At 41.4% G+C, this 15,530-nt stretch overlaps 1 protein-coding gene across 1 annotated transcript; it reads right to left on the bottom strand.

Annotated features, from left to right (window-relative positions):
• Window positions 1–7,943: 7,943 nt before the first annotated feature.
• On the bottom strand, window positions 7,944–14,815 carry atp5f1d (ATP synthase F1 subunit delta). Its single transcript, XM_038716241.1, has 5 exons — window positions 14,594–14,815; window positions 13,647–13,800; window positions 12,904–12,992; window positions 8,272–8,401; window positions 7,944–8,079 (listed from the first exon to the last, which is right to left on the bottom strand). Exons 1-4 carry the CDS (start codon window positions 14,708–14,710, stop codon window positions 8,279–8,281), a joined length of 483 nt encoding a protein of 160 aa, XP_038572169.1. The 5' UTR covers window positions 14,711–14,815; the 3' UTR covers window positions 7,944–8,079; window positions 8,272–8,278.
• Window positions 14,816–15,530: the final 715 nt, after the last annotated feature.

The raw sequence follows: 15,530 nt of genomic DNA, 5'->3' as shown, positions 1-15,530 counted from the left end.
TTGTGTATGACTCAACAGAGCACCCTTCTTTACATAATGGTTGGTCACCATTGGACAGTGTCATCACTGTGCTGTATATGAATGAAGTCAAGCATCTTTCGCTGCAGGACGTCGTAATGGATGCAGTTTTTATTCTCAGGGATTGTGACATCATCACTGAGACTTCAAGAAATTCTGTGTCAGTTGGAAAGTTTCAAAACAGCACAGGTGGCAGAACAGATACCATGACATGAATGTTTCAACACAGCTCAAGAGGAAGGAGAGGCAACCCGGAGGTGCTCCTCTGGTGTTATTTACACTCTGTCTCAATTCCTCTTTCGGCATGTTGTGGTTGAGCATGTGTATGGTGTGGGAGAAAAACCTTCAGCTCCAGGTCATCTGGCACACTGCTTAATTCCTTTTCAATAAAACACCTGAGCCAATTAAGAGTTTAAAGTAATATAAATTTGCTGTAAATTCAAAAATGGTACATATGAGCTGAGCTGGCCTCAGGGAGCAATTCAAGCTCTGTTGTGCATTCATTTATATACAAGGTCCACTTCTCCTATCTACCCTTTGACACCATTGTTTTCTTATCCAGCTTCCTCTTCTAAAATTGGCTTTGTCTGGAAACAATTTTTTCTTTTTCTCAGCAGAATATATAAAATAAGGGCTTTTAATTGGAACACTATGCTTCAATCAGGAGACATGTTACTTGCAATCAGAAAGGGATCTTAATCATCTGCTGATATCACAGAGAAGGAGAAGGTTATCTTGACCCATGTGCACCAGAGCATATGCACAACTGGGAGCACCATTTAATAGGGAAGGCAGAGAGCCTCTCAACACAATGGTCCCCCGTTTTAAAGGAATGTAGAGTAATACAAGCAGGCAGGTGCCTGCGCTTTTAGCAACACAGCATTTATGATGGCTAAACTTGATTCATCATGATAAACAAGAAAATATTTCCCACAATGCATACACACACACATAGGCACACAACAGGGCAATTAAAAGGACAACAAATAACCAACTGCACTTTTATGATAAGCGCGCGTGTTCATGTGCTCTCATGTGTAAACGCCTCCTCGCGTGCCCAGACATATCCAGTAGCTGTTTTGGAAATACGGGCAGAGCAGCTTAACCCAGCTAAAGGCAGTCCACAGGAAAACATGAGTGAAAGAGTCCCTGGAGGCAGAAGAACACACCCTGGGCCCGATGGACAGATCACACGGGACTGAGTGATCTGAACACAAGATGAAAGAGTGCAGGATCTCTAGGACAGGAAAACCTAAAGGACAGTGGAGCAATCAGACGTCATCTGCTCTGGGGGATTAGCATTTGGTCCCTTGTTTGGGAAGAGTCAAGTGTCTGAGCCAGGATTAGTGGCATTCAGCTGGTGCTACTGTTAGCTTTGGTTCACAGCTGTCAACGCAAGTGCCCCCCACCCCCCCCACCCCATGGGGTGCATCATGACTCTAACATGAACTGTTACCTGTCTGCCATGGTGAGCAATCACTGTGTGATGATTAGGCTGACAGATCATGTGCAGCAGCGTTTACCAACATTTTTTTGTCAAAAGCCAATGAGAAAGTCAAATACACCCTTAATTGACATCACCAATTATTTCAACCATATATTATTTACTTTAAACTATTTTACTATTTATCCATTACTATAAAGATGCAATGTGTAAGAATGTGAGAATTTAAAACAATCAAAAATGAACTGAAATGATCAGCAGATTGTGAAGAAATAACAGTTCTGATGTCTCGGTGTTGCAAACTATCTACTGAAGTTATCATGCTAACGAGCTAGCCCCAGCCCATCCAGCAAAATATCGCAAAATGTCAAAAAAATATTCTCCAGCTATTTTTCTTATCAAACAGTGAAATACAACCGTAGATTTTCTAAATTCAAGTTTCTCGCTTTCACCAAACTAATTTCCTTGCTTAATAAAACTCACCAAAACAGTTTTGGTTAGGCTTGTCACTGTTCCAAAAATCACCAACTCTGGTTTGGTTGAAGAAAAACCTTAATTCACAGAGTTATATGTGAAAATACTCCCCCTGCCGCTCCTCTCCCGCTTTTTCCTCTCCTGTCCCTGCCTGAACCCGCCATATCTTCATTCCTGGAGTCAGAGTCCTGATCAGAGCCAATGTAAATCACCTCAGTTCTGCATTCTCTGTCGCCAAACTGGCCTCTGTCTGTCTTCTCGGCTTGGATGCTAAGTAGTTTTCATGCGTTCAAAAAAGGAGAGTTCAGGTGTTATAGGTCACTCTAGGGATATAGCTGTGAATTGTATTTTGTCAGATTAGTTAAGCTACTACATAATCTTTCCACCCCGAGGCAACTGCAGACCACCAACAACACCTGTTTGGGAACTGCTGATATTAAGCAACTGATTTAAACCATGCAGCTCAGCATTCTTAGTGTTATTTTCTGTTTTGCTGGAAATTTAGCTACACCTCCTTCTGAGAAACGTAAAGCAAGACTGAAGTGAGCCCGTTCATCTGCCTCATGACTAAACATAGATCTGTGAATACTGTCAGCAGGGGCATGAAAGGCCAAGCTGCTCTTATCGCACTTCTCTGAACAGCACCAGCACGCATGCGTGTGTGTCTTGCCTTTCTATCTGCACCATCTTTGACTCTAAAACACTGCTTGCACCCTCACACAGGCAGTCACGCCTACTCACGCTGAACTGTAAACGCAGGTTGGCTTCCACCCTCCCGATGCACTCTCTGAACCCTCTCGCATGACACCTCTGGCTGGAATGCCAAACAGCCACAGTCCCCATTGTCAGTTGCTCCGGGAGGAAGACAGATCTTTTAACACATCTGTCCCGGCCAGAGTCAGCCTCGCGTCATCCTCTTATTCTCTCACACAAACATCCCTCACTCTTTAAACAATCATACGACATATTGTGGTAAAATGTGTGTGAAACCATTCAAATCTGCTAATTAGAGTATGAATTTACAATAAAAAGGAAGAGAGGATGTTTTTCCTTGGTCATGTGTAATTGAGTGAAGATCATCAAAGTACTGGAAACAGACCGGGCATATAGAATAACTCCAAGCATGATTTAAGCATAATTTTTTTTATCGCTTATGCAAATCTAGGAAGTAGAAGAGCAGCTTGGAACACAGTAGATAGCTTTTTGTGTCTCTTTAGTGTTGATGTGTGTTTCATGGCTGCATAAATGTATATTTATTTTGTGTTGTTTTTTGTGTTGTTATTTTGGTTTAGACAGTGAAGGTGGTAGATGAGCAGTAAACCTCAGCATTCACATGTATATATACATTTATAGTTTTTTTTGAACCAGGAAAGGCTTGTTGAGATTGGAAACCTGTTTTCCAAGAGTGTCCTGGCCAAGATAGGCAGCAGCATGTCATTATATATGAAACAGCAAAATACAATACAATAAATACAGGTATCATAAATAGAAATAAGTAATGGAATCAGCCTCGAAGTTCTTCATCAAAGATTTTAAACGAGTATAGGTGAATGCTTTCTTTTACCTTCATGTGGTTGAATTGGCTGCTCAATTCAGTGTGAATATGCATAGACACACACATGGGGACGGAAAAGCACTCTTCCCCTCTCCCACAAAAACACTCAGTGCAATGATTACCTGCCTTGCCACTCAGGGGCCATTTGCTGTTACCACAAAGCTGATTATCTCACCCCTACAGCAGGCTGTGTTTGCGGCTTTGCGATTTTCTCCCAAATGCCCACACTGCTATTTGTAGAAATGTTACCTACCTGGCACAAGCTGAAATATGTTTCTGTCTGGGTGAGTGTTTGCGGTGGTGCCTGGCTCTGTGTGTGTGTGTGTGTGTGTGTGTGTGTGTGTGTGGTGGGTGGGTGGGTGTTTGTGTGGAATGGAAGGCTGTAAGAATGGAGGGATGGATGACAAACAGGGCAGAGTGGTGGGAGGCTGGTGTCAGGGCCCTACTCCTACCACCAGGCTGGATGCAGTATCTGACAGCTGACTGAGAGTCTGCAGGCTCCCTCTTTACACAGTTCCACCAAAAGGTCAGCACTTCAATCAGCTCCACTCTCCGGATGCCTCGCTTTCTCTCTCACCGCTGCAGAGCCTCAGTTCGCCCCCTTGATGCACACTTAGCCATGCTTGACCATATCTTCCAGGTAGAAATTTGGTTTTCACACACAAGAAAGCAGCCCCAAAACACTTCTATGGATCTGCACCATTTGATAACCACAGTATATTAAAGTTTCCAAGGCAGACAATTATGCACGTTGGATGATATGTGTAATTTTGGCACACTTTGGTGTGTGGAAAATTGCCATTCCCTGTCATAACTGACTCATTGCTCTAAGCGTTTAAAAAAAAAAAAAAAAAATTCCGGACCTTTAATTTCCTCTCAGTTCCTTCTCAGGTCTCTAATTTGCCTCTGCACATCAGGCGCTCTTGATATCCTGTAGCCTACCGCTGAAAAGTATTTTCTCTGCAGATGACTGCAGACTAACTTGCACTTCAAATATTATATAACATGATTAGACTAGACAGGTGTCTGTACACAGGACAAACAAGTCAAACAGACAAATGTTCGGGCCCACTGCATGAACTCTTTTTTTGGATTTTCCTGCTGATTTATTGAATCATAGCACGACATTACTTCCAGTAAACGAGCAATCCAATATGCGATCTCATATCTTTTGTTCACATCTAAGGTATGCATATCTTGATGGGTTTTTTTGCAGATTCACAGCACCTGTTTAAAAAATCAGATTACTCGCTCATTATGTGTCATCTGTCACTCCTCCGTGTTATGCATAACTCCCTTATTATTCACCTATAACATGGTTTCATTTTTTCATAATCGTGCCTGATAAATTAACAGGTCTCCCAATGGCGTCAGCTCCATAAATGATCATTAACATGAGGAGTGAAATGTCAACGGGGGTGCCTATGAAGTGTGTCCCGTGATTTCATGAGGCTAATAAGAGCGCTGATACAAAAGAGATGAAGAGGATTTCAGTTTGAGCATCCACTAAGAGACTCTCATCTGTGTTTCAAGTCTGATGAAGTTAAAGTCACTACATATCCCGATCATCCATACAGCCAGTGACTAAGCCTGTATCAAGACGCTCTGAAGGCAGGGCGTTCATACAGTATACAGGAAAATATAACGCTGTCTCACTGCCAGTGTGTGTCGTGTTGGAACCTTTGCCAGTACATAAAGAAAATCTTGTGCTGCAATTATTTCCATTGGCTTTATGATTCATTTTATTGCCCACTACTTGACGGTGAGCTCTTACCATTACAGAGACAGATGCCTGGGCTAACTATCCCCTGCTGACTTGGTGAAGGGGCAAACTCAAATCTCTTTCCATTACTTATAATAATTTGTACTTAATATTGTCTTATTACTGTTAAGCTACTGTTAGGCTGCTTTAAAGCTGCCCTTTTCATCACCAATTAGTCTTTTTCCTCCATTTAATAAACATTTGTCTATAAAATGTCAGAAATAGTTTTAAAAAAGCCTACCAAATGTCCCAGAGCACAAGGACTGCAGCTCTGTGAGCCTTTGCTTATGTGTACTTTTTGCTTGGAGCTAAATGCTAATATAAGCATGCTACCATGCTCACAATGACCATGTTAACATAATGACATACAGCAGGTCTAGTTTACCACGTAAACCATCTATGTTTAGCATGCTAACATTTGCTAAATAGCACTAAACACAAAGCAGGGAATGTCATTAGTTTTGGTTATAGAAAAAGTACTGGACAAATGACATTTCTGACTTTTTGAGCTGGCTTTTAAGCTTAAAATAGTTGAGCTGCGACATCCATGGGCATGGTCTTCTTTAATTCTGAAATCTCGAAAAAGAATACACTGCTCTATCATTTCAGAGCTGATTTCATCTTTATTGGTCTCCTTTATTCCTGCTATGGTCGACTCAGTAAATATAGCCCGGTGAGCTCTCATAAAGCCGGGAGCTGCTTTGTGAGTACCACTCAAAGGATGACACCACGGGTTGTCATAGCATGCATCATATTATTCTCTCCCGGGTGCAGACGGCGCAATCTTTTAATTACAGTACATAGCCATCCATGGGAGCTAGACACTGACTTATTATCACAGGCTTCATCAGCCGTGAAACACCAACAACTGGCTCTTGACTAAGGGCTCTCACTGGATACTGCTCGTGCTTTATCAATGTACAGCACTTCAGCACTCGGGACAGACAGTTCGTTTATGAGACATTTACTTCATTAGGGCTGTGCGGAAGAGGCAGCTTGACAGCTCCTGGTGGTAACAGCTGAGAAAAAAATTCTAAAACACTTTTCTGAATCATTCCCTTTCACTGAATATGCATACAATGCCAGTTAAAGTGCACCGAAAACTAAATCTGGACATGCTACCGACCTACAAGGGTGGTTCCTCAATTAAAGTACAGTATCTTCCTGTTGGAACGCCCTGCACTCTCTGTTTTTGCTACATGTCTGCACACATACTGGAGAACAGAGCGTGCACATGGAAAGCACATGGTAATCTTCCGCTTTGCCTTTCGATGAGGGGGGCAGGAATAGAGCTTGGTTTCAACATCCCCAATCATAAATCTGGATTAAAGAAGTGGTGGTTTTGACACAACCGTTTCATCTCGTCTGTCTGAAGCGTTACTCACAGGCCCTGGGGCTGACAGATGAGTGACTTTGAGTGTGTATTGTTTTGAAGTGTGTGTGTGTGCGCAGCTGGTATGAGGGTTCGATGAAAGAGACAGAAGGACTGAAAAGGAGAACAGAGAGCAGGATGTGTGAGAGGCGTTGAGAACTACTTTTTTCATTAATGGATCCTGACCTGAGTCAGTGTGCAAGTCTACACAGCACGAGTGCTGCACATGACTGGAAAAAGTTATTTCAGCACATTTGACGGTTTTAAAACATGGTGTTATTTGTCTTCATTGATTACAGGAGGTATAATTGCTTTCTGTACTGGAAAAAAAAACTCTTGTGAAGTGAGAAGTCAGATCTCAATGCAGATAATACTGCTTTAAAAAAAAGCAAGTAGCAGTTTCACCTTGGACGTTAGCACAGCATGAGAACATTTCTGTGTTTACACTGATACTTGCAGTGTACTTACACTGCAAAAGGCTCTTGAGAGTTTTGACATTCAAAATGAACTGGTTGTGGTTTCAGCTCTGAAAGTCGGCACGTGAATGAGGTCACCGCCTCCCGGAGCAAGTCGGAGCTGAAACCTGTGGTTATGAAACAAGACAAAGGCCCGGTTTTCCACAGGATGGGCAGTGAACTACTTTTCCTGGCTTTGTCACAGAAGCCTGAGGTCATCACACATAACAAACGAGCACTGCCAACACATTTACATCAAAGCAGTGGCAGAGGGTTCCAAAAAACTCCTACCCACAAGTGGGCCTGAAACGGTAAGAGTGACTAAGCTTTCACCATATACAGGAGCCAGTACACAGCATTATCATTCAAAAACAGGATCCTGCTTTTCAGTTATCATCTTGAAGAAAATGACATCAAGCAGTGGTTCTGACAACTGACCTTCCCTGAAACGGTGGTGTGACGAGAAGTATAATTAAAAAAAACCTAGCTGAAATGCTCTGGTGCAAAATATAGCTGATATCTGCTCCCACCAAGTGGCAGATAAGACTCACTGCACCGCAAACAAACAGAAGACTAATAGTTCCTCTTAACTTGGGTCGACTTTCCCCCCCCCACACACCTTCATGGCAGGTCTGCTTTATGAGAAAGGCTTTTCCTGAAGAAAATGTTTTGTGACTGCTGTAATGTTTATTAGCTTTGCTTTTGGGCAACACAAGTCTGTTCTGTTCACAACAGCTGAATTATACAAATCTATGGGATTCAGTTAGACTCAATTGTCTTTGTGCATTGACAATACTACTACCATCATCAGTAAGTAGCAGGAGAGGGACAGATTTAAAGAACACACTAATAACTCCACCACCAGGTATTTCCAAATAAATTTATTTTGTAGTTTTATCCACTGTACAAAGCAAGCATGGAATCTTCTGGACACTGACGTGACTGAGCTGGAAACACAGATGGACCATTGATATCCACCGAAGAAACAGAAAAAATGACCTGGAGGGGATGGGGAAAAAGTGACTCCGTATGAGGAATACATAACACAATGCAAGTGACCTTTAATTTCTTGTCAACATTTCGATTTTTAAAATTGTATTAACTCCGGCATCGTTATCCTGTTGGATTAAACTAATTAACAGGACATGTCTCTAATAATCATATCATGGGGCAACAGGTGAGATGTCGTACCACAGGTCTACTCCAGAGCCTTGACAATGGCCTCGTTGGCCTCTATGCTGATCTGAACTTCTGCCCTCGCTGCCTCATCAGATGTGCTGGCCAAGTCTGACTGGGCCTTCTCCAGGTTGGCCTTGGCAGCCTAAAAAAAACCAACAAAACAGAATGTGTAACAATGAGAAGAAGTTAAGCAATTTACAAAGCTCAAAATTCAGATATAGCTTTGTTGCAACATGAAATACATCCTCAGCATACTACAAGAACCCTTGATTGATTATACCGGGACCTGCAAAACTCTATTCATCCTAAAAACCTTTTGAGGCCAACTCTGATGTAAGTCAAAATAACAAGACTGAGCAACAGCCACTCAAAAGCAGTGAGTAAGACGAACAGAGAAAATCCCCACTGCCTCTTTGCTCTGAAAGCGCCATTTGTCACAGTAGTGATTAGAAACGAGAAATGCCAAACATAGCTGGAAGTTAAAGGTCTCCCAGCAGGGATTTGACACATCTGCTATAACTCAACAGTGACTGACCTTTCCCTCCTTATTAACAGCATGGGCCCACGTGCATTTTCACTGCAGAGTGGAAGACAACGAGGGAAAAAATAACTCATTTACTGCTAGGAAGTCAACTTGACAGTGACACAGGCACAGCCCAAGGTCAAAGAGACACCTCCGCAGCGAGCGCATAATAAAGTAGCCTCACATTAACAAGACTGACATTTAAACAAGAACTCAACATTGAAGTCTAACTGCAGCACTGATCGGGTGGATAATCATCAGCTGTGAAGTGCTCATCAGCACAGAGGATCACAATGAGAGAGGAAACGATCTAGTGCTATTTCAAAGAACAGTATCCGCTGTCAAAGATCACATCCCTGATGGGACACAAACCACGGTGGACAATCAGTAATTACGCATGCCTCGACAAACTTGATAAAGATCTATAAAAGGACTGACAAACACACAAGGCCGACATTGTGAAGATCATTTGTCAACACTGAGTGGTCCGTGCTAGATGTTGAGAGTGAGTAAGTACAAGTAGACAACTCCAATAGTTTCACATGTTCCAAATGTGGCAAAGCAGATGTCTCATTTTAGAAACGAAGACAAAAGTGTGTAACAATCTGACCGTTTGTGACCAAGTGTGACAAAACTGACAGTCGGAGCTGATAGCTCCAAACTTCTCTCTGTACAGTTTGTGACAAAAATGTACGCAACATGTACTTTCAAGGGGCGGTGCTGACATTCTGTACTGATAAAGAATGACATCAACCCTGTGGGTGTAAACTTGATACACACACAAATACAATCATCAACAGTATAAAAAATTGTATCTTTCTGCATGGCCATATCTACAGTGGACTCAAAGTTCAGAACTGACTGCATAACAACAGAGCAGTTCTGGATTAAAAACACTCAACACCTCAGGTACAAAGATGCAGATTCAGAATTGCAGCTAGATCTCAGCTGGTTTTGTGACACACACAGACGTAACGACAAGGTTTTTCCTGGCTCAGAATGGGTCTTTGAGGGATGACTTCAAACGACAGTAAGCCTGATTGGTATGCGTAAAGTAAAACAACAATGTTACCTTATGATCTTGTTATATCTGACCATTTGATAAACAAACTATATACATTACCCAGGGGAGTAACACGTATCAATTAGTGTATTAATAAATATTATAACATTAACTAAAATCTATGATATTAGTATATTTACAGGGTACACGTTATTTGGATAGCCTGCCTACAGATAGTTCTTTCACAAATAAATACTGATACACCACTGTGGTTAAGATTTGATTAGGACTAATGTAATCATAAGTTCAGATCATAGTATAGGCTTCTATATAGCTTACCATTAGTATAATAATATTTTAATTCCAGTTGGACAAAACAGCAGTTTCATTTTTGTGGGTTGTTTTCAGTCATTAAATTATTGTGCAAGAAAAATGCTCCTCATTTGTTCTGTTTCATTTGTTTATGCAAATTACTAACTTGTCAATAATATAATCAATCTTGTGAGAAGTGCTGGTACGCAAAGAATAAAATGTAGCTCAAGCATGAACAGCTTTTATATAGTGAGAAATCACAGGAAGTCATCTCTCCCATTATCGCTAGCTTTGTAGCGGAGTGTTCAGGCGCAGCAATTCAGACAGGGTTTATACATTTTATTGCACAAGCAAATACACAACACATTGGTGACGCTTCCCAGTCAGCTCGCTCTCATTCGCTGTTGCGGGTTTCTGATAGGGGGGCCTCCAATCCAGTCGGCAACTTTAAAATTATGTCTTTAAAGCGCTCACACTACAGGATCATTTGTGCCTATAATCTAATCTGACCGCTTCGGATGGGGTACACCCCTGCAATTATCCTCTAGTGTATGGCCAGCATAAGAGCAATTTAAAGTCTATTTTTTTTAAATAGAACTAATGTGGGGGAAAAACAGCCTCTGTACACAACTTATCAAAGCTCTACAATTTAAATGCAATAGACCAAAGGAAATAAAAAAGTTCATAAAACTTCCCTAATAGCATAAATATTAAGAAAGCCTTCCTTGCGTTGTGATATTCTGAATCTCAGTCCTCAAAGGCTGTGTCCCTGCTCATTAAATGCCACACATATTGATCCCTGGCATTTATGGGTTCCCCATTAAAAAAAATATATATATATGTAGGATTAAATCATTATTGCCCATGACACGGCTTACAGTAAGGAGATAAATACCAATATTAGTTCAGATCATTAAAAGTAAATACCGGGGTGGGGATTGGGGAGGCAATTACATTTCCCTGTTTGGATGATTTACCTTTACCTACACAGCACACAATTGTCTTAAGGGATAATCCAAATGTGTTAGTATTTCCCAAATGTGTTGCAAAAGACCATTTTCATGGAATTTTACCAGACTGCATGGGAACTAACGCCTCCCCCTACCACCCCCCCAAAATGCAAAACCTTTATCATGACATTTTCAATTAAACGTTTCATTAGCTGTAATCTTTAAAAAATAAAATAAAGATGTAGTCTCAGCTCAATAAAAGGTCCTCATTGGTGGATCAATGCAGGCTACACAAAAAGCAAACACATTCAGCAGTAGTGACGGATAAACTGATTAATCTTCTAAATCTGGCATCTTGAGATAATCTGCATCGACCGATACCAGCACTCACGAGGCCGATATATCATCCTAAATAACATCACATCTAATCTAAAACCATTAATGGCAAGTAGGGCTGACCCCCAATAGTTGAAGATTCGATGCTTTGATGGGCGGACTGTGAGATTGACAGTCGAAGCTTTGCAGCGTAACAAGGATCATGCCATTTTGGCGATATGGGGGTGTTCAACGTCTGATTTTACATAGAACTACCAGTTTTCTCCCAATACGTTAATATACAGCCTATTACAATATACATTAACATTTAATGCTGCAAATAAACATGAAAAAAAGAATAAAACTTTCAATACATGTTTTTAAAAGTGTGTAAATAAATCCAAAATTGTAACCCAGTGCACATGTGTAGGCGTAGCGTGTGTGTGCAGTGGCGGAAGAGGAACACTTGCTGAAGAGACTGTGGCTTCACTGGTGTTGTGCCGAGTTGTTGCACCTTGTAGGACTTTTGTATAATTTATCACCATTGATGACCACACAAAGAATATTTTATCGTTTATAGATAGACCCGCAAGGAACCGTGACGTGCATGTAGTTGTCGGCAGCACAACATGCACGCAAAACTCACGAGACCGGTGAATGACAGGCGAGAGAGAGAGAGAAAAGGGTCTTCAAAAAGCCTCAGTTTAGCTGGAAATTTAAAGTGTAAGTTGAATGAAAAGAGACTGCAGTTCTGCAGCTTCTCAAGATTAACGAGTAAGTAGTCGACTAAACAAGTCACTAAACTACACTAAAGAAGCAAGCAGAGGGAAAGAGAGGCTGCACATCCAGCCGATCACACCAGCTACTTCTGATATCAGCCGCAGCCAGAGGCTCCATGACTAAAATCAGCTGATCGCTGCTGTGCCACAAAAGCGCTGAATTGATCTGATGGAACGCAGTGATCTAAATGTACAGAGTAGTGTTAAATGACTCCAGAAGATGAAACCAACAGAAAGACAAGCTTGAAGTGATAAAATTGCAACAGAGACAACCATGCCTGAGATGGCAGCCAAAGGGTGAGGGGCTGTTAAAATCATGCATGGACTAGGTGCATGCAGGCACATAAGCAAAAAGAAGAATGCCCTTCTCTTTCTTTCCGGTGTGTTGCTTGTGTGTTTGGCTGCAAGCAAAACCAGACAAATAGTCATTTTTGCCGCGAGCTGGTTACAAAAAGTATCGAATGACATACTGGTTTGACTGGAGACGTTGAATGTATTGAATAACATATCTGGCAAATCGACAGTACCATCACATTCATTCAACAATCCTGTAAATTCCAATATTGCGAAAAAGCAGTTCTGTTCATTGATTTGTTTCCTGTAAAGGGTTAATACACCCAGAGATATTAAAGGGTTGGTATGAGCTGTATTATAAAATACAAGTTTTATCATCTCATGATATATCTGGTCATACTGCCCAGCATTAGTGCAGATGCTGCTCTAGTATGTATGAAGGAGGAGTGATGTTTCCATTATACTCACAGCGATGTCCAGCTGCTCCAAAGGAACAGCCTCCTCAGCCAGCAGTTGCACTGAAGAATCAGCGTTGACTGTTACTGACCCACTGCTCACTGCGTGCACACAGACACAGTGTAATTAATATTGCCAACATACAGTCATCTTCATAGTGTTTATTAAACCAATATACATTATAGAGGCAGGACATACTTCCTCACTCCCAGGCTAGCTTATGTTCCACAGTGTATTTTCTCACCGATGGTTTTCTATCATCAGTGTTTAGAGCTGAAACATGATACCTGGGTATTCGGGCTGCATTCCAAACTTAATAGGCATCTTTTATTGAATGCGTTTGAAAAGAAAAACTAGGAACATAACATTTTTACAAAGATAAATATTATAAATTTGCATAATTTTTCTACAGCTTCCATGAGTTTTAGACACACAGCAGAGCTATTTACTGGCAAAAGAAACTGTGAATGACTTGGCATATGGAATGAATATCATTTATCATGTTTCAGCTTTTCTGAAAAATCAATTATTTAAGACGTAGGGGCTAGCCTGAAAGTGGCGCACAAGATACACACCAGCTTCTCTTGACTTAGACCAATATCTCTAACATCTTTAATGACTAGGCAGATATTGACATTTGCCTTGATTATTTGCCTAAACAGAAATGCCACTATTTGGTGGTTTTAGACTTAGGAAAATAAAGTCGAGGTCTGACCTCAGTCATTTATGTTTGTTTTTGTAATGCAAAATCTTACCAAAATATTTGACAGAGGAGCCATCGTCACCGATGACTGTGACAATACCGGGCCTGAGCACCTGCAGAGTGGGTACGTGGGCAGGAAGGATACCGAACGCACCAGTGAGTGTGGGCACGTCAACCTGTTTCACACTGGCCTCTTTGAAAAACACCTGGAGAGTTGAGACAGTGGATAGGCAGATGCATTCACTAGCTGTGCCTGCACTCCAACAGCTCAACATATCAACGAATAATCACTGTAAATGTCAGAATTTAGAATAAAACACGACTGTCGATATCCATTACAATGTTTTCTGTCATCATTCTGGTTTAATTTTTATGCAACAGGATGCTTACGTTTTTGTTGTAAACGTATACATTTAATATTGAATACCCGTTCTGCAGCAGAATGCGAGGTAAAGGTGCAGCACTGAGTGAAACTACACTCTTAAATCGGGAGGTACAATGGACTGATTTTATCACTGACATGAACCTCAAGGTTACCGTTAGAGAGCTCTGCGTTTAACCCACTGCCGGCTTCACGGTGGATTTAAACTTAAGCTAACAACACATTTGGAAACATAGGTACATAAGATGCATTTTAAGTTACTGAACTGAAACAAGAGCAATGCTTAAGTGGTCCCGTTTGGCAAAATTACATCATGTCATACGGTCGACACCTCGGGTTGGCTCTCGCTAGCAAGTTCAGCTAAATCTCTTACTGACAGTGCAAGCTTTAACATCAACGCTCTATCTGAACTAACGTTAAACGCGTGCATTAACTACAATGTTATGTGCAGCAATGACAACAAAACCATGCAAAAGTACAAAACTGCTAACTGACTCCGGAGGCTGGCTACTCTGCACACTGACACGGTGCAGTTCAATGAGCGACCAAGTTAGCCGTAGAGCTAGCTAGGCCCGAGAAGCCTCGCCAATAACATTAACGTTAGCTAGCTAAGTTACCTGTGTCGGGGAAGCGAAAGTGAAGGACATCTGCGGGGCACCGGTGACGGCTTCGGCGTATGAGCGAGCGTGCCTCAGCACAGGAAGAGCACGACGGAGAAATTTTGCTGCCATCATGACTGAAAATCAGATTTTATTCAAGTACAAGCGAATGACAGGGATCCCCAAGCCCTTGGGTGAAGGCAGACGGTGTGCGCTTGGTAGGACAAGGACGTTAGTAACCTACCCAGGAGGCTTTGCGGTGGAGCAAAGTTTGATGGGTAATGTAGTCTCTCTCTCTTTTTTAAATTTTCTTATTTATTTATTTTTAATTTATAAAAAGAGTCGCACAGTCAACATACAGTACAGTTAATTCACGGGTGTTTATTGTGGATCTATTGTGAATTTAGTCGGTCATTTACCATCGTGTTAGCAACATATTAAACCCAAGTAACAGTTATAATTTTATAGTCAAAGAAATGTAGCTTCAGACACAGCGAAACAATGTCTGTTTCAGCTACTGAGTTGGGAATACCTTTCAGCTTTCATTCTTGCAGTGTTTACATAGGCAAACGGTTAGAGAACACTATAATAACGCCACTATTTAGGTAAGAGTAACCCATTTAGCAAAACTTTTATTTCCAACATTTTCCTTGTGCTTCTGAGCACATACCACCAGTAGATGGCGCCAAAACCATGTGTTGTATGCTACCTCCACAAGGCTGGCGCCCACCATACAGTGTATAAAAAAGGTCCACACACCAACACACACACACACACACACAGAGCCACATACAAACTAACAAACTCGTTTCACCAATTTCCCCACGCCTGCAAGCGAGTAACTGAATATAGCCAATGTCAAATAAATCAATAAAAGAAGTAAAGTACACAAAAAGTGTCAAGATGCTTATTTAAAAAGACGAAAATACGCTTCACATTCACTGAGAAACACAGG

The sequence above is a fragment of the Micropterus salmoides genome, unplaced genomic scaffold (assembly GCF_014851395.1).
Source record: "Micropterus salmoides isolate LMB-PRFRI ecotype aquatic unplaced genomic scaffold, ASM1485139v1 Ms_hic_scaffold_13, whole genome shotgun sequence".
Lineage (NCBI taxonomy): Eukaryota > Metazoa > Chordata > Actinopteri > Centrarchiformes > Centrarchidae > Micropterus > Micropterus salmoides.
This window is presented reverse-complemented; position numbering and strand designations above follow the sequence as displayed.